This window comes from Nanorana parkeri, unplaced genomic scaffold, assembly GCF_000935625.1.
Source record: "Nanorana parkeri isolate BGI_ZX_2015 unplaced genomic scaffold, ASM93562v1 scaffold2225, whole genome shotgun sequence".
NCBI classification, from domain to species: domain Eukaryota; kingdom Metazoa; phylum Chordata; class Amphibia; order Anura; family Dicroglossidae; genus Nanorana; species Nanorana parkeri.
This window is the reverse complement of record NW_017308493.1, coordinates 26,664-47,061: the sequence shown is the minus strand read 5'-3', so window position 1 is coordinate 47,061 and position 20,398 is coordinate 26,664. Positions and strand designations below refer to the sequence as shown.

Here is a 20,398-nt window from a genome sequence, read left to right as displayed (position 1 = left end):
TTTCCCCATCCCTTCCCCACTTTTTTTTGTAAACATTCTCTTTTGATTCTTCCCTCTCTTTTCCATAAATATCTTTCTTATATATTTATATCTGGTCTTTGTTTAATGTTAAAATAATGAACATGGAACATATGCAGTAGATCTCTGTAATGCAAGCATATTTGCCCATGTTATGTCTCTTTATAAATGTACAGAAAGTATAGTAAAATACCTGATCTGCCAGAAATCCAGTGAGCTGCTAACTTTCTGCAGTGAGCTGACCTGTTGGAGTTTTCCCCTCAATACTACAGTACACAACCTCCTCATTTCAATAACATAAGGGAGGTTTTCTGTAGTCCAGCAGGGGATAACACAGATAGTGCTGACAACACTGCTTGAGATTTAAGTGCAGCATGGCACCATTGCCGGCTTACAATAGGAAGTTCAGAGTCACATTGGATCTACGAGATCTACATTCATCAAGTATTTGATGAGAGTGCCAAACAAGACAGTTGGAGAGTCCAAACACCTTTAATAATAGAACTGGGTCACAAACAACAACACAGAACAGCCAAAGCTTTTGGGGCCTCAAGGTCCTCCCCCTTCTTCAGGGCTTAAACATAATGGATTGTAATATGGACTCAAAGCTGGAAAAAAATCACAATGTGAATGAGATTTTTTAGATCTACATCAGCTGGTATTGTTCTACCTGCATCGTTTTAAAAGAGATTGTATTGCAGATATGTACTAAATATGTATTTTTTCTATTTTGCCCAGGCATAAACTTTAAACACTTTATTTGTCCCAGATTTTCCTGTGTGACCTGTACCCCACGGAAAATGGCCTTGACCTTGTTCTGAGTCTGGATTTGTGGCAAGCCCTGTCATTTCACTATCCCATGGGATATTCTGCCCCTGGCTCCTGAAGTGGTGCACTGAATAGTGATAGGGCAAGACATAGCAGGTAGATGCATAAACATGGTTCTGACTCTGCAGACAAAGATAGATACCCCACTGGGGTCAACACCTCTTCATGCTTCTTGTGACCAGGTTTGGGGTATCACAAGCCACACAACATTACAGATGATTTTGAGACAATAGAGGGTGCTTGTATGCATCTTTTAGTGCCTGCTTCTAAGTGTTGGCTTAAGTTTAGATGTTAACATACGTTCTCTTTAAGGATACGGTAATCCTATATACAGATCCAGCAGTTATTTTTAAGTGGGATGAAAAGGAAGGAAATGCCCTACATTTACCTAGACAAGCAGACAGACAATTTTGTCACCCCTCTTACCTTATCGCCTGTCTGAGGTCTCATTAGTGACACTTGGTCATAGCCTCTTCTTAGTAGGGCCCAGATTGCATCCAATTTACCCTGCAAAGAAACACAACATTTTATTGTACGTGCAATAGCAAAATGTGGCCATAAAAGATCATTTTTGCAGCTATAAACTACGATCTAATAATTGGTCATATTTCAAAAGATAGCCAGATACCTGAATAATTACAACTACATGATACTTTCTTCAATCATGCACACTGAAAGGATTGTTTATTAGTACTATAACTAAAGGCATGTAACATCCAACTTGACTGGACTTAAAAGAGGATAATTAAATGATAGTACAAAGGGAATAATTGATCAGGTGTGCTGTACAACCTGTTTTAAATTGAGGCAAATAGAAATAGAGTAAAGTAGAGTAAATAACACTCTACATGTAAAGAACAATTGTTGCCAGATTAGGTGTAAATTGGTCTCATCTAGCAGATGTGTGGTAGAACTTTTCAGCAGAAAGTTGAGATGTGCATATTGAGTACCCTAGATTTAGGGGCTCCTAGGACCCTATATAAAACCAGAATGATGCAACATGGTCTTTCAGCCCCATTGGAGGTGGGGGAGAGCCACTTTATGTAGGCATTGTGGGTCTAAAGAGACCCTAACAAACAGCCTGTGCACTGCAAAAAGAATACGTGAGAGAGATTAGCTTTCCTCTCTACTGCCTTCTGTAAACAGGTTTCCTTTTTTCCTTTCCTTTTGCACTGACTTCTCATATCTCTTCCTGCATACTTCATAGTGTAACACAAATTAGAAATCTGGCAGGGAATTTACACCTCTGTCATAGTTGTGACATTTGGAGAAATGTTGGGAACTCATGTACTGTCACTGTTCCAAGAGATATAAGCAGCAGGTTAGCAGTTCAAACTCCTAGAATTAATTTCAAAGTTTGGTATCAGAATAAGGTGGACTATTCTATAAAAAGCAGAGGATATACAAAAAAAATTATCTTTACCTTGATCGGACTGTACCACTTTCTTTCTTGTGGGCCACGGCGTGCCGAGGATTTTTTTGGTTTTGGTTCCCAGGGTTCATATTCTTGTTCTGGAAGTTTAATAACGGCATTTTTGGGTTTCTCTAGCTTGGCGCCCTCTTCAGTGGAGCCTTTGCCACCCCATCTCACCTACAGAAATAATTCCCCAAAGGAGTTGTAAGTTGTACATCTTTATCCATTTTTAACATTGAAACATAAGACAATAAAATGCTGCTACTTTGACTTGCCCACAGCACTCCTGAAGCACTACCAAGAAGGCACTTTCATTTCTCTTTGTGCATAATGGCAGCCAGATGTGTGCTAAATCTCTGTGGGTAGTGATATAGGAGGTAACAGAAGGGTGTTGACAATGGATAGTGTACCATCACCACTGTAGTGTCTCTGCTTTATGGATACAACCAAAGTTCACATTTAACACAAATAGCCAAACTGTGAATCTTGTGGCCATTAGACAAAGTTATAAGATCTGCGGTTAATTTGAATATTTTATGTTCATTACAAGCTTCGAATATGCAGCTTCATCAGCTGCTAAAACATTTAAAGTGGCATTTTTGCCTAGAGGAAAACCAGCTTCTTATAACAGCTGTCACATAAACAATACCTCTTCTGTTCTGCTGTCCCACACAGTTCAATATTTTCCAATATTAGGGTCTGATCAGAACTTTACCCATATCTTTAAAATAACAACAAAAGTACCTTTAGAAATGTTAATAATGCCAATCTACAAACAGATTCTTATAGATAATTGCAGGGTTTCTATTCTTTGCATACTCTATTTCTCTTTTCTTCCCTAGTCTTCTGACGGTGGACATTTTTACTAAGGGTAGACTTATCCATCTCGCTTTACTTCCTGGAACTCTGGTACATGTGACCATGCACATCATCTCAGAGGAGGAAAATACCTTTCCCTGAGATCCCATGAGATTACAGATGAGATTTCCCAGCAATGGTTTACTGATGTAATCTTCCCAGGATGCAACGCTTGGGCACCATTACATAATTTGTGCCAAAGTGGACCAGGAAGTGGATGAACTCTATTTGTAAGTAAATTAAAAACATGTTTGTTTAACTAATGCATGTAATATATGCAGAGCTGCATGCTGATGTGATTTTCTAGTGAAAGGGGGTAAAGGTCTACTGTAAGCTTAGCAGATATTCAGCTAGAAATTTTAATTTAATCAGCAAATGTGCTGGCACAAAAACAGTACCGAGTGCCAATGTAAGTGGTCCCTTTACAAATTGAGCATCCTTCAAGATATTTCAGCAGCAAACCAAAAGCTTTACATGCTGGAAGGACCTAAACATATTTTAATTTTAAATTCAGCTCAGTTAAACAAACCTACATTGCATAGATTGCCAAGTGGCTACAAATGTTACTAATAGGGATATCTGAATATGTGTGTTAGTAGTTATGTAACAAACTGACCTATTGGCAGTGAGCCAGAGTATAATAAGTTCCTCTACCTGTACAGAATTTATTCAAGCTTACCTAGCATTAAAATGCAAGATCCTGCTATTCAGTAGTCGCACTTTCATGTAAAGACTTTAGGCATATTTATAAAGCAGCTCCGCTGACATTCAGCAAACATTCTTGAGTAAATTTTTTAGTTGAATGTGTTGTAAATAACAGTGATTGATTCCACTGAAGAATATTTGGTGAAAGTTACAATCACTGCTTCTAAAATACAGTAGACCCATTAGTCAATCTTAAAAATAAAAAAAAATCTGGTATTCTGGAAAAGCTGAGGATACCTTATCTTACAAAAATATGCTCCCTCACAGTGCATTTTAATGGGAGGGTAAGGGGCTACTAAAAAAGTGGGATCTTCATGCAAGGTTTACCTTAACGTGGCAGATCATACAATATTCATCTTTCTAACCATGACTGCTAGTTAGAACAATACAAGGAGCACATTAGCCATTTTTAAAATAGCAGTCCATGTAAATTCTTATTTATATTCCGCCCACATTACCTCCATCCTTTTAATGCCCCCTACTCCTCTTCCTCCATAATAAGAGGCATCCACAGTTGGCCACTTCTTCTTAGGCAATCCATCTTCATCATCAGATTCCTGTAGTAAAGTAGTAATAAATTAACACATGGCATGGCACAATTTCATTTGCAAAGCTATAATCTATAAAGGCACATTGATATTTAAATTTTGAGTACATTTCAGAAGGTTAAATTAGCCACTGGATTTTGAGAATGTATTGCTTGGGAACACCAGCAGGATCTCTTCAGCACAGTTGCCAGCTTTGCCCATCCACCGTGGTGATCCATGGTCACGGACTGATTTGATATTGATTTTAACTGCTTATTTTCTTCACATGTATATGTAAGCATGATCAGCTTACTGCAAATATTATGTATGAGTACTAATCTTTTTTTAAAAAAAATCTGAAAAACTTTTTGCAGTTTATAATTTATAAAGATAATTGCAGATGCAGACAGCATTGCTCATGAAATATGCAGTCATTATGCTTAGTAGGCATGCATAATGACTATGCTTCACTGGCCATTTTTCTCGCAGGAAATCTATGTGGTTGATTTACTAAAGGGAAATAGGCTGTTCACTTTTTCAAGGGAATTTGCACTTTGCCGGGGATGTTTCCCTTTATTTTAGCAAATGAGGTGAAGCTCTGCTGACTTCCATCGCCTAATCATTTGCATGCAAAAATACTTATTATCGTGCACATGATTAGGTATTACATGCAAATAGAGATTGCATCATATTCATGAAGCTAATGGAACATTCCAGGGGACGACTCAAATATATCAAGCCAGTTACTACTGTTAGATAGAGACTCCTTTACTGAGCTCCATAATGAACACTGTAAGGCTGAGTTCACATGGGCAGTAGCCTTAAACCACCCCAATTGCTTTTCATAGGTCGGTGGGGCATCAGCTGCCTGGTGTTCAGGAGGCGAAACTGCTGCCTCCTGAATGCAGTTTTTTATCCTAATGATTTTCCATTGCAATATTGCACCACAACTTTCTACACATGTGGTTGTGGCACGATTCCATTAATTGCAACAGTCACATATGACCGCTTTTGCCTGTTGGAGTGGGTGCTGGTGGGGGTAGTAAAACCGCAGGTCAACTGCCTAGTTTTACAGTTCCCTTTCTGTCTGCGTGAATGAGGCCTAAAGGGTAAAAAAAAAATCCAGTGGTAATAAAGTCCTCAAAAGATTTTAGAAGCCAGTGGAAGATTAAAACCACCATTCTCCACCCAAAGTTCATGTATCAGTTCTGGGTAGATAAAGACTTTAGTAAACACAGTCATCTTATTTTTTCAAATGTATTCCCAGTGTAACAATTTTATTGCACAGGGAAGGCAAGGGGTGAAATAAACTGGTAACTAAATGTTATATCCAGACTGGAAAAAGTGTGACAATATCAATTAATGCATAAATAGACAGTGGGACAAAGTTTCAATAATTGCCGTGCAAGTTTCAGTTCAACATTCTGATCTTTGCTCCTATAATACAAGGCTTCTTCAGAGCAGAAAATATGGCTCATTAATCACTCTCCTTCGCTTCCCACAGTCCTTTCTGTTTGCTTCAGCTGGCGTCTATGCTTAGGCTCCATGCCTGCAGCTGGGAAATTCTGATAAAGATCCCCTTCATAATGGAAAGGCAGTATGACCTCCATTTATAGGACATCCAGAATATTCTAGGCATCTTATGAAAAGAGTTACATAGGGGGAGTTTATCCCTTCTGCCAGAAGAAGAGTACAAGATGACAGGAAAAGGTCAAATGAAAGTGCCTCTCTTGGCAGCCATTTTGTCATGAAACTGAAATTGATCTTTCTACAACTTTATTTTGTATTATAGTTACAGGATGTCGCCTAGATTTCTGGTAATATAATATAGAGTGTCACTGGGGGCTGCTTGCAATAGAGTAAAATATGTGGAATATGAATGGTTTTGGGTAAAAAAACCTTGTCTGATTCCAAACTGTGCTCAACTTAAAGGACCACTATTATGAAGAAAAAAATAGTTTTATAACTGTTAGACATGTGCAAAACAAAAAAAATAGTTTCCAGACGAAACAAATGAAAACGAAAAACGTTTTTATTCGTTTCGTCAAAGGAAATCCATTTTTATGTTTCAGATTCGGAGGCAACTAGCCTCCGAATCGGAAACAGCACACTGAAACTGCATGCTTGTGCGCCGCCATCCTAGTGTATAACAAGATCTACTCCAAAATGGTGGCACACATGCGCAGAACACGCCTGTGGCTGATCTGGCCACTGCTCGATCAGTGTGTGGCATCACCGTCATGTGACATCATACCATCCACCTCTAAGATAGCGGCGGGCATGCACAGAACACGCCGGCGGCCAATATGGCCACCAGTGTGTTCTTGAAAACGAATTTATGTATGCCCGAATATCGTTTTAGTATATTTGGGCATATCATTAAATCCGTAATTTCGGATTCGGACAAACTGCAGAATCGACTGATTTTCGTTGATTTGCAGGTTAGTCCAAATCTGAATGCACATGTCTAATAACTGTGTGCAATTAACAGATGTAAAGCTGGCCATACACGTTATTAAATTTTTGGCCGGTTCCTGATGAACTGGACGAAATTCAAGCTGTGGGTGCCCCTGTCGGCACCCCTCAACTCAAGAAATTAGTGTGTTATATAAGTGAATGGCCAGCTTAAAAAAAAGCTATATTTGAAGGACAACTTCAGAATTTGTATAAAACACCCCAGTTCCCCTCCCTAGCCCCCCTAAATAGACAAGCTTAGCCACCCTCCCTATCCCAGGTGCTTGTTTACTCCCTATGCAGCGGCCTCCCATGTTGACAGCCTGGCCCTCGCACTAATGTGCCATAGATTTGAATGGATGATACAACTTAGGGTAGTTAGGTATGTTTGTATGTATCCTATCATTCTCATTTTCTCCAAACTCATAATGAATTCAGGGTATTGGTAGGGCATATGTAGCATAAGGCACTACTACTCACCATCTCCCTCCTAGAAACATCCATAGATTAATGAATATTTGTGTTTAGGAGTGTAAACACACAACTGGTCTCTTAAATCTGGACCTGAAACAGGTATTCAGATAAAAATTCTCGCATGCTGCATGCATTCTTTGTGTGAGAAAGTACTAAAGGCAAAGCATTTTCTTTTCATACAAGTTTCACTTGACTGTAGTATCAACATTCATAGTAACTAAACTTTATCATGCCTGGGAACCAATGGGTTAATCATTAGATGGCTTAAGATGGGAAGTAAGCATACGCAAAGCTATACAGTTCTGGTGCAGGAACCAGCTCAGATAACATTTAGAATCATGAATGGAGATTGTGTTGGATGAGAGAGGACCAGCAGGGAAGACTGTAAGAAAGATTATTTTCTCAAATTCCAGCGGCACATTTTAGAGTTGTCGAAGTTACAGTATTTTTCCAACAAAGCTGCTGGAAATTATAGACTCAAACATGCCGTATATAGCAACTTCTGCATATACAATAAGCGTTTATTGTAGCCTATGGTTACATAAATTCAGGCATTACCACATCCGCATTCAGTTTGAATGCATTTAATTTTTAGATATGAATTACTTTTTTTGTGTTTTTGGGGGTGTTTTCTTTTAATGGTGCCACACATCTTTTTTGTGTATTTTTTTTTTTTCCAATGCAATATAAAATTTACAATTCATTTCAACAGATTTACATAAGGTGTCACAGCTTTTTTGTGTCCAACCCCACAAATTTCTTTTTTTTTACATCCGGGGTCCCTCCTAACATTCCTACCAAACCTAAAGAATTAAGCTGCTTTTTTTTTTTTACATAACATTTTTCATTCTGCTCCCTACCTCTGAAGTAGCGAACAGAATGACCAAGCCGAATGCTCAGCTCAATTCACTCTCTGCTGTTCTGCCCCTTTGAAAATAGGGGTGAACAGCAGAGAAGGAACTGCCCAATGTTTGTGGGTTCTTCCCTTCGGTTGGGCCGAACATGCTGAGGCTGTGCTGAGCTAAAGAGAAGTGAAGCTAGCGGAATGCAGCCGATGTATGGCTTAAAATAGCCGTACAGTGCTGCAGTGAATAGCCAAAGGGACTTCGGCTCCAATGTAATAATTGTGTAATAATGTTCTCCTGTGAACCAAAGGTGAAGGCAAAGCCTTGATGACCCGTGTTTACAAGGACATGTGCTAAGTGATGCTGGGTAGCATTCAACCCCCAAAAAAGGTCCGGCACTGGTTTGGTAAGTGGATAAGTCACTTTGGGGACAGCACTGGAAATAGCAGCCATTGTTGATTTTTAGTATCTGCTGGGGAATCAATATTTGTCTTTTTTGCTCAAGCTGGTATTGGACTTTAGAGGTCCCAGTATATTAAAAAAAAAGCATGCCTTCCTAGCCATTAGAACCAGCGTCCCCAGTACTCAATGGAAAAAACCTGCATGTGAGCATGGAAAGATGTATGCAAGTGCTCCCTGTGACAAGGATTAACAAACTTACAAACATTACTAGTGCTATATTCCTAAAATCATCCTACAAGGAGATACAGTAACTCTTATTTGCACATTATCACCATTCATCTTTAGAAATAGTGACAGCATTCTTCATTGCTTGCAAATCTACAGATCACTGCAGTTGGGTAGAATAGAAACATTTTTGTTTAGACTCTTTTAATTAACTAAAAGAAAAGAAAAAGTACTCCATACTTACTGGTTCTGGAGGAGGAGGGGGTGGGGGCTCTTTAATAACCTACCAAAAAATAAAAAATAAAAAAGTAAAAGATTTGACAGTAAAGCAGCATAAAATATTGTATCTTTAGTTCTAGTTTAAAGTTTACTATTAGCAAAGAAATGACAATGTAACCATTTTCTACTAAACATTGACCTGTATATGAGATGGCAGTGAAACTGGAGGCTGTCAAGAGGTCTGCATCAGCAGATGTATAAGGCCCCTTATATAACTGATTCTATTTTTTCTGTGCAACCTGGATCTGTCATATTTGCCCCAAAGTATCAGCAATAATTGAAGCTGGCCATACGCTGCTAAATTTTGGCCATGTCCTTCTGACGCGGCCAAAATTCAAGCAGTGGGTGGCCCTGCTGACTTTTGTCTGAAAATTCTTGGCCAAACTGTGATCTCTGTTAGCTTGGCTCAGAAAAATTTAGTGTTTTTTCTCATTCAGCCCTGTGATATGTGTATGGCCTGTTTAAAGTGAACCTCTACTCCCTCTACTAAACAAACATATTTTTATTTTACTTACAATTTCTATTTTTCCACTTCCCGGTCCACTTTGGCACAAATAATGTAATCGTGCTCAAGCATTGCATCCTGGGAAAGTTATATCAGCAGAGTATTGCTAATCTCATGAGATCTCAGGGAAAGGCATTTTTCTCACCTGAGATGATGTGCATGGGCACATGTCCCAGTTACATGTGCCCAAGTTCCAGGAAGTAAAGTGAGATATATTAATCTGCCCTTAGTTAAAATGGTCACAATCAAAAGACTGGGGATGAAAAGAAAAATAAGGTATGCTAAAAATTAGCCTGTAATTATCTAGAAGTATCTATTTGTAGATTGTCATTACTAAACATTTCTAAAAGTGACTTTGTTGTTATTTTAAAGATATGGGTAAAGTTTCTCTTTAACCCCTTCACGACCCATTACGGGATAATCCCGTCATGAAGCTTGAAGGGGTTAAAAAGACTCTTGGCGGCTTTTAGCAGCTGAGAGTCTGTTCAGTTTTGTAGAGCCGGTGGCCGGCTTTACAGTAGCAGTGATTCTGGCGGTTCAGCTGCCGCCAGGTCGCTTCTACGATCTGATAACCGGGCTAAAAAAAAACAGGCTAAAAAAAAAGCCTTGGTCCTTAAGGGGTTAAGAAGACGCGTCAGGTAGTCCAGTCTGAAGAAGTGTGTTCACCTTACTTCTTTGTTACATCTCAGAGCTGCTTTTGTCCTGCTGCCACTTATTGCCTAAATGCATGCATAGCAGCAATGACTGCTTGGCATTTTTCTGGGCAGGTTTGCAGATGGTGACAAATGTGTGCTGAAATTCCCAATTGTAGTCTCCATCTGAAGCCCCTGTGACAAGGTGGCAATGCAAGAGCACGACTGGGAGAAGGGAACAGAATGTTGTCACTTTATAACAGAAAATGCTTAAACAAAGGACCCTCATGGAACAATCACAAAGTATTCTTTTACTGAAAGCTGCAGATTACTTTTGAAATGATAGTAACACATTACATCTTATATGAGATTGTATTAGTTGGGTTTAGGTAAACCTTAAAGTGACATTAAACCCTCAGATTTTTTAACATAAAACAATACTGTAATGTGTGCCTTACTGTAATCCATGGTTGTTTCCCTTCTCTTTGCTGCTCTTCCTTTTAAATCTGTATCTCTTCTCATGCTGGGCAGAACTTCTGTTTTGCAGCAGACTGCCTTGTCTCTGAAATAGATACATGGTGTCTGTGTGCAGGTTCACAACCTGAGCCAGCACTACAGGAAGAGGCACTCAGCTGCAAAGGGAAGTTCTCCCCCAGCATGAGAAGAGCGAAGGATTTAAAAGGAAGAGCAGCAAAAGGAAGGGAAACAACCATGGATTACAGTAAGGCACACATTACAGTATTGGTTTATGTTAAAAAATCTGAGGGTTTAATGTCACTTTAACTATTTTCTTCTATCTGTATTCTTAGTAATGTAGTCAGCTGCAGCCTGCTGGATACTCTGGAAGACTCAAGCAGGGTTCAGTGACTTTAGCCATTAGCGGCTGTCACTTATATGTGAGGGTGGGAGGAAGATCTCACTGAAGATCTAGAAGACACCTGCAGAAACCCAGTGAGTAAACACACTCTACCCAAAACAGAATAATTCATTATGGTTGAATTTATAATATATCAAGCTAAAAAATGAAATGTTATTGTTCTGGCAATATGCAAGATATATTCTTCATAAACACTCACCACAGTGCAGCAAAGTGGCCAAAACCACCAGAGCAGAGCCAGAAGGAGTAGAATGAATAGGATCAGCAAGACAATAAATAGGATTATCCCTGTGTTCTGTGAAAGTTATTAAAAGAAAACAACATATTATAAGACAGAAGTTGAAAATGAACAGTTTTACCTTTTGTCACAGGGGTTTCCATTTCAGCTGTTTTGCAGAACACTTGAACTCTTGGCTAGCACAGTGATTAATAATTTTACTGAATACCAAAGCGTGAGTTGTGTGATCTACTTGGGAGTGATTTAGATGCTGATGTTCAGGTAAAGCTGTCTTGTTAGTGGCTCTGATTGGACTCTTATCCTCCCTTTTATCAGAGATCTTGTGACTGCCTTCAAAGGAGAATTATGGGGAGAGTGAAATACACTTATCCCCATAATTAGAGCCGACGTGTGACACTGAAGTTGTCACGCTTCGGCACTATTGATCAAGGACTGAGCGATCACATACCACTGATCGCTCAGTTCCCGATCATCTCCCTGCAGAGAGCGGTGACTGTTAATCACCGCTCCCTGCAGGGATTTCCCCTCCCCTTTCGTTTCTTCAGCGCTGACTGGAGGGACGGATGGGGGAGAGGGCGGCCACAGGTGGCTTTGAATCTAGAGAGGCAGAGCCAAATGTCAATCAGGTAGCGGGGTGGATCCCGACAATGTTGCTTTGTCAGCATATAGTGGGAAATAGCCTGCTATATGCTGCATTTTGGGTCTCAGAAGGACATTAGTATATGTCCTCCTGTGACTCTAAAAAGAACTATGGCAAAAAACAGTTTGGGACAGTAAAAGAGTTTTTAGTAAGACAAATATTTCTGGTTCAGAGAGCTCCCTTTCCCTCTTCTAGGTAACTGCATAACATAGCAAAGTGATCTCTTTAAAGGGAGGCTGAATATACATCGCAATTCAGCCTCTCTAGTTCTCATTTTAGCTTTGAATGACTAAAAGTACTCTCTCAACAAGCAAAACAGCCATTTTCCAGTTCACAGCCTGCACACTGGTCCCAGAGAGACAACTCTGAACAGGGTTAGGGCTCAGTCACACTAGATGCAGTGCGTTCCGGCCCGATTTTGGCTGGAACGCACTGCCTCGCATTGCGGCCGGCTCACTTTTTAGTGGGGTAGGAGGGGCGTGGCGGGCCATTCAAGTGAATGGCGACGTAGCCACGCCCTCCGGCCGCAATTGTGCCTGTGGTCCTGCCCTGCGCGGTCCGATCAAAATAGTGCTTGTAGCATTTTGATCGCACCGCACAGGTTCGGACCGCAGGCACAATGTGCCTTGCAATCCCGTGTGGCGCATCGCATTGCGGCCGGAGGGCGTGGCTATGGCGACATTCACTTGAATGGCCCACCACGCCCCCTCCTACCCCACTAAAAAGTGAGCAGGCCGCAATGCGAGGCAGTGCGATTCAGCCAAAATCGGGCCGGAACGCACTGCATCTAGTGTGACTGAGCCCTTAGCTGCACTGCTCAAGGTCATGTATGTGGCTGTTGAGTTAGGAGGGAATGTTTTCATTAGTGCCTTCTTTCTTTGGTATTTTGTTTTGAGACCAATTTTCTCACAATGCACAAAAGTGTGTTGGGGTATATAGCTACTAGAGGCGAATAACCAAATACCTGCCTCAACCTAAAACACTTGGTGTAGAAGCATCCATTAGAAGAAGGCAGGGTGGCACTCTCTGGTATTTTTTATAGGTTCACCTTAAAGGGAAGGTATAGTATTTTTTTATTTATCTAAATCGTATATATGCTCAAAAGTTTGTGGACACCTGACCATCACACTCATATGAGGTTGTTGGACATGCCATTCCAAAACCAAGGCCAATAATATGATCCACACTTTACAGCTACACTTTTCTAGTGAAGGCTTTCCACAAGATTTCGGAGTGTTTTTGTGCATATTTGTGTCCATTCATCCAAAAGAGCATTGGTGAGGTCAGGTGATCAAGAAGAGCTCCAAACATGTAGTAAGACTGAGTTCTCAGTCATGTCCTTATGCAGCTGGTTTTAGGCACAGGGTCATAATGAAAACAGAAAAAGGCCTTCCTCAAATTTTTGTCACAAGATTGGAAATGCACAATTGTCTAAAATGTCTGTGTATGCTGTAGAGCACTCTTCACTGGTAAAATATATTTTTTTATTATTTATGTTGAGGACTAAAAATGTTAATCTAAAACATGTTTCTCTTTTTAACCAGGTATTGCAATGTTTGTATATGAATATTTAAATATGCACCTATTACAACCCATCAGGTTCTTTTTTCTAACTCTTAATAACCTAATCTTGTGTATATCCAGCCAAAACTTTTTTTTTTTACAATGGTCTCATCAGACAGGAAGTGAGGAGAATTATGCAACAGCAACAAAGACAGAAATAAAATACTTTAGTAGAAAAGTGGTAAGCTAAAACCTTGGTCAGACATTGAATTATGTCCCTGTTTCAAATTTCCCTAACTTTCTGTCTTGTTAAAATGTTGTCAGCAGGACAGGACGTGAACGTTAATCTCTGTAACTGAGCCCCAGTTAGAAGTAAAAACCTTACAGGGGTTCTAATCTTTCCTCACTCTATCTAAAACTAAAGAACGTTTTTATGAGAACACATAAAGTTGGAATCACTCCTCTACCCTCTCTATGGCTCTATACATACTTTTTAATTAGAGAGAGATAGTCTGAAAACAAACAGCTTCTGTTGTGTTTTTTCTTACTGATGCTCTATGACACCAATGTCATGGATGTGCCCAATGCTACCAATTTAAAACAAAATAGTTTTATTATTGTTAAAATAATTGTTTAGATACTTGTAAAATGAAAATAAAAGTTAAAATAAAATTCACCCAATTCTATAATTTGTTTTAAAAACATTTCTATAAAAACATTTACCAAAGGTTTGGATCTTAACAAAATAATTAAAACTGTCACTTCTCCTTGTACATTCTCTGTAATATATGAAAATCCAAGTGGAAGAAAGTCCAGAAAGTAGGATATTGACTAAAATAATAGTCATTCTTTCGATTCTTTTTCAGATACTCACACAATGGGTGCTGGTGATGCTCACAGAGCTGGAGATGAAGGTGAGACCCATGTTCATGCTGACCTGCAGGTATACCACCCTGACAAGACAACAGATACCAGCATTAAAACTTCAGTAACAGTTTTGAAAACTTGGAGTGCAGAGGGGTTCTTTACAGCAGTAGAGTGGTTTAAAATGGGCCTTATATTAAAATGCAAGGCCGGCTTATGTTACAGCCATTCGCCCCCCAATATAAAAATGTTCAGTGAAAAAAATGTAAAAAATTATAAGAAAAATGTAAAAAATCCTCACTTTAGACCTGGCTTCCTGTAGGTGGCAGTGACATCACTAGGCCTCACCACAGGATTTTTAAAATGTTCAGCATCAGAAGACACTCAAGCACTGTGCAGGAGCACATTTTCATGGGATTTAGGATCCCCAGCCCTTTCATGATCCCAGTCTTAGTAATGTCACCCTCGCCTAGGCGAGCACAATAGAAACTGGAGTCGAAGGTAGGTTAAATAATTTTTATTTCTTTATTACATTCACTGAGCATTTTTAGAAGGGGCAGTGGGGTAATGCAACCTTGAATGTTTATGCAAGGTCTGCTTTAGGCTGTGGAATACTTTAATAAATGTAAAAGGAATGGAACATTTTCATGCAACTAATAACAGCATTATGCTTCCTAAGAGCTAAGAAAAAAATATTGTAATCCAAGGAATTTAGCCAACAGGCCTTAGGGTGGGATTTTTTCCTTCTGTGTGGAGGAAGTGACAACAGTTTTATACAAGGTTTTGTTTTGCCTTCTTTTGGACCCAATATATACAGGGGTTATTAAAGGCTGAACCTTTTTTATGATTATGTTCCATCATATCAAATCATATCATGTATGACCCTTTATATGCACTGCTCCAACACTGTGAAACTAATTTTTCACTTCTGAATGTCAGTTAGTCCTTGGACATATTATATAAAATTAGCAGTCTTTATTCAAGCCTAAAAAGGTGCCCATACACTGTGCGATTATCGTGGGAAATCCCGCGATCGTACGATAATCACAAAGTGTATGGCGGGCGTGCAACCGTTTTTTACTGTACGGTCGCATGTCTTTTGTCTTAGGAGCGTGTTCAAAAACCATGGCATGCTAGGGGGGGCAAATGCCGAACGGGCCAATGTGCGCACGCGCACACTGCCCGTTCAGCATTGCGGTCATCGGAAGCAAGTATATTGGTTAAATCTGACCTGACTGAAAGAAACAGGCTCTGCATTAGGCTAATCTATCTTGTATCACACACACATTTGGAGAAAATAAAAATTATACTTATCTTACACTCAACGCAGCACCTAGGCAAGGGTGATGTTACTGGCCTTCGACTGAGCTCATGGGAATGCTGAGGATACCAGCACTGTGTATGACCATTTTCTTGGAAAATGTGGGATTCTTGGTATTCCCTGGATCTTGCCAGAAGGCCTGTGATCAAGGCTGTAACCAGGACCAACCCTTTAATGCGACAACCTGAGGCTCTTGCCTCAGGTCGCATCTCTTTGGGTCACATGGGGGGGGGGGGGGGTAGGCCCACTCTCCTGCACACTGTTTGCAGAGTGCCTGCTGCCCCTTTCCGGCTAGAGCATCCCAGGTTGCTAAGAGCCAGTGAGGGAAATGTGTGAAGGCCAAACACATCTCCCAGTTCAGCTCTTAGCAAAATAGTGATGTCGCTGGTGGCCAAGAGCTAGGCGGGACAGGCAGAATTACTCAACAACCAAGATGCAAACCCCCAATAATTTTCTCTTATAGATCTGAATAAATACATACTGTCCAACTTCCTCGATAACTGGGGCAGGACAGAGTAGATATGTATCTTGTATGTCTGTAGGTTTTTCATCTGAAAGAAAGAAGAAAACAACTACTTTCACATTTACATGGTGACCAGAAGAGAAATGTTGCTATATAAGAATCACTTACATTTTGTGCTATATTTGTATTGCTTTAAAGTCTATCCTCTCCTATTTTGACCCATTTTGGGTGGATACTACCAAACTGAATTGTGCTGGCTTTTATATCTACCACTACAGTATCTGAGTTCACTCCTCCTCCTACCTGCTGCAGACATTACGATGGGTTTTACTCTCCTGGATGGATTTTCTATTATTATTCTATTACTATTCAATTTTCTATTATTCTATTTTCAAACTAGGCAGTATAGGCAAGGGTTATGATCTAGGCATTGATCTACTTTAAGAGTTATGTAAGTTGATTGAATTTGAAAAAAGAAGTAATTAGAACCAAATGCTGAAGAATTAGTTGAGAGATTTAACTGCTTGTTGCCAGTTATCTCACTGGCAACACATTGATTTTGGTGTGATGCAAATTAGGTGACTGCTAACAATTGGTCAACTCTCTTAGTAGCAAAAATAGTTAATCGCCTATGCAGACCTAAACTTAGGCTGGTCATACATTGGTAGATTTTTCTAAAGAAATTTCATACAAAAAATCTCGTCAGGACATTCGAAAATGCCATCAGAAACTTGATTAATGTCTTTGAAGTTTCGTTTAATTTTGGAATAAATGGAGTTTCCCGTATATAAAACCCACATTCATTATGAGACATGCATTATTAGATGCATCATTACTAGATATGCATGCATTTGAAAATAATTTTCCACCATGCTCCATCACTTTTTTTAATCACTACTTTTGTCGATTTGACCCCATTAGCTGTTACAAACATTCCTAAAACTAATGTTTTTAAACAAAATTCTACTGGTGTATAGCCAGCTTTACTCTCCCCAGCAAATTCTTTATACAGACGTACACCATTAGAATTTTGTACAGCAAAATTTGCTTCAGGAATGTTCATTTAGACTGGTTACTGAAGGATTTTCCTTCAGTAACCAGTCTGGATGAAATTTTGAAAGCTTTAGACTTAGACTCTGTAATATTTCCCCGAAGCCACTAAAAGTAAAGTAAAAAATTAAAAAATATTTAATAAAAAAATTAATAAATACATTAAAAATTAAAAAGTTTATTAAAAAATAAATTAAATATTTGAAAAAATTAAAATAAAAAACAAAAATTTTCAGTTTCGGTTTCGGGCCTGACAATTTTTTTTATTTCGGTTGTGTTTCGGTTTTTAAATTTCCATTTCGGTGCACCTCTACATGGGACTGCTCCGCAAATGCGTACCAACAATACAGTATTTCAGTAGAAAATCTCATTGGGGTTAAAAAAAAAAAAAAAACCTGCATTCAGGAGGTGGCAGTATGGCCCCCTGAACTTCAGGTAGCCGCTGCTTTACCGCCCTCTAAAAAGGTATCCACCACGGATCGCTGTACAGAGGGTGGTGGAGACTGCCGCCCATCTAAACAAGGCAGGCTTCATTTATCGAAACATGTAAACAATGAAAACAAATCGATCATAATCCAGCCTTTCAAGCCCTTTTACCAGATTTTGACTGCAAAAATGAATGATAGGGTATATACCTATATATAAGGCATGGTGGTAGATTGCCTGGATCTGTTTGGTCAGTTTTGTCCTTTGAAGCTGGTTAAAAGGGGTTCTATTGCTAGAAAGTGCATAAAGTTATAAAAGTTCTACAGCATTCTAAGAAGACTCCATTAATGGTTGTGGATGAATGGAGCTTTCATTCAGTCACTGTACAGCTGAGCACAGAAATGGACAATGGTGTGCACAAAGATGCAATCTTGGGCTTTTCCCAACCACCAATATCCATCCTTTGCTCACTTCTGCTGTGTCAGAATGACAAGTCAAATCACCCATTGTGATGAATGGAGCCTGTCTAGCATAGGAAATGCAGCGCTGTCAGCTGTTTCTGCATGAGTATGCTCACCACTTGTTTGAAATAACCCTTATTTTACAGCATAAAATATTAAATGCAAGATTTCCATATAGCAAAAGTAAGCATTAGAAGTTGTTCATACTTATAGTAATACTGTCATTGAGTTTAAAGCTGCAGAGCACTTGGTCAATATTTCGGGCATGGTAGAAACCGTTTCCTCGTACCACCACCTGGAAGGACTCTGTAATGAGAGAGCAAAATAATGTTTAAATAGGTGGATATACCTAATTAGCATGTTAAAGTATATCCATGGCCAGTCCCCAGCACTGGAAGAGGTGTCATAGAGTATCACATGACTGTGAATTTTAGTAATTATAGGTTTTACAAGCATTTAAAGCAATATTAGCTAGATGCAAAGGTGGGATGGAAAATTGGATTATTTAACCCCAAAAGCATTTTCTTTTTCTTTTAGGGTTTTTTCTGTCCTGTAAATAAGGACTTTAGGAATTACCACCTTCTGGATTTAAGCAGTCCCAGACATCGCATATCAGCCTTGCTTTCTGCTATGACCAGACATGGTGTAGCCAATAAACTCAGACTCATTCATACTGTTTAAAACAAAATCTCATACAACCAGCAAAACTTTATGTATAACTTAATAAAGCAATGTAAAGAGTAATGGTGATGTGCAAAAGTATACTAACTCACAGCAGCTAGTTCTCAGGAATTTAAGGGCTAGTTCACACCATAACAGCATGTGTCTGGGTGCAATTTTACCGCGTGTTTTCTTTTTAAAAGCTTCAAATGGCCTTTCATGTGCAATCTAGTCCATTCGTGTGCGTTTGCATGTGTCTTTGATGCATTCCGATGTGATCAACTAAAATGAGGTCAGCAGCATTTTTTCTGACTGCATTGGACCGGACTGCAATGGTGTGAATAGAGCACCAGAAATCCCATTGTGACATGCTTTGGATGCAGCTGCCAAACTGAACGGGCTGCATCACAACTGCATCTGGTGTGAACTAGCCCATATTGTATAGATTGCCAATATTAAAAGTTCAAGTAAATGTTTTCTGCAACCAACTATGCTGGACTTGTCTCCCATTCTTACTGACAAGAATACGGCAAGGCTATGTCTGCGTACAGGAGTTGTTAGCAAGCTCTAAAGAAAATAGCTTAGCTGGACTGTCATGGGAAGGACCTGCTGATGGTATGGACGTATCTGACTATGGGTCTTTGTGTTCTGCATGCCCTGATGCTGCAGTGGCCCCCAAGAGTGTGACCAACATGATTCGAGAGGTCTCCCGTTGAGAAAGTTTCCCTGACAGCATTGGAACTGTGGAAAGGGTGAGCCGCAAATTATAGCCTTGGATGACAGACCCCCCCCTATAACTGAAGTATATTCAAAAGGTGACCTTGCAAATTCTGAGGCTTAGATTTATCTGTTGGAAGGGACAGTCACATGTTGAGGTACCCAAACCCAAAACCGCTGCAGCCATGTCCAAGCTCTCAGTATTCCACACAAATCAGTGAGAAGTTGTGCATTAGATGATGGAAATTGGATACAAAGGATCACTTGTAATTGCAAATAGCAGTCTGAAATTCATTTCGTAAGTTTCCATTGATATTTAGCAGCCAGAAGGAGCTCACACCAGACTTTTTAACACATGTCAGAGTTGGCAAACTGGTAGTCCAGCCCTTTTATCACTGATGGAAATCCTAGAATATAGCCCTCTAGAAAGTGTTAGATGGGATGTGGGTGATGAAATTACTGTTTCACTTCGGGGAAACATGGATTTGTGTAAACTGGGATGAAGAAGCCTTCCTACACACCGGAATATGTATAGAGGAACTGTATTAACATGTGGAAGGCAGAATGTTCGGGGTCATGGCATGATAACATCATGCTACACCCAGCAATTAGCTCATTCACTTGGGGCCTGCTGAACTCCTGTGATTTTTTGGTTTTCTATCTACATACTAAGAGACATGGAATCTGTGTAAAAAAAGCTTCAGCTATTAGGACTCATTCACACTCCTTAAAGCAAGGAGTAGAGCAGGGATCTCAAACTCAATTAACTCAGGGGACACTGGATACTTTTTCTTCTCCCGCGGAGGCCTGACTGACCCCAGTGCAGGCACTGCTTTTCTGCCATGATAGTTCAGTGTGGCCAGCCTGGCAGAGCAGCGGAGGAAGCGGTACCCAGTGACGTCCCATTTAGCCCAACACCCAGGGCCGGATTTACTCTTTCTGCTTCCCCAAGGCCAGGATACATACACGCACACACTAATGCAGAATAAGACACCCCCCCCCCCCCCCCCCC

The 20,398-nt window shown here is 39.8% G+C and overlaps 1 protein-coding gene across 1 annotated transcript in view; it reads right to left on the bottom strand.

The window, feature by feature from the left end:
• LOC108801113 (anthrax toxin receptor 1-like) overlaps nt 1-20,398 on the bottom strand; it is a 47,421-nt gene that overhangs the window by 3,858 nt on the left and 23,165 nt on the right. Inside the window, exons 4-11 of the mRNA XM_018573066.1 lie at nt 18,217-18,315; nt 16,091-16,160; nt 14,299-14,377; nt 11,243-11,338; nt 8,995-9,033; nt 4,282-4,380; nt 2,270-2,437; nt 1,273-1,353 (exon numbers count right to left, since the gene is read on the bottom strand). Coding sequence (XP_018428568.1) covers nt 1,273-1,353; nt 2,270-2,437; nt 4,282-4,380; nt 8,995-9,033; nt 11,243-11,338; nt 14,299-14,377; nt 16,091-16,160; nt 18,217-18,315 — 731 coding nt within the window. The remainder of the gene's footprint in view (nt 1-1,272; nt 1,354-2,269; nt 2,438-4,281; nt 4,381-8,994; nt 9,034-11,242; nt 11,339-14,298; nt 14,378-16,090; nt 16,161-18,216; nt 18,316-20,398) is intronic.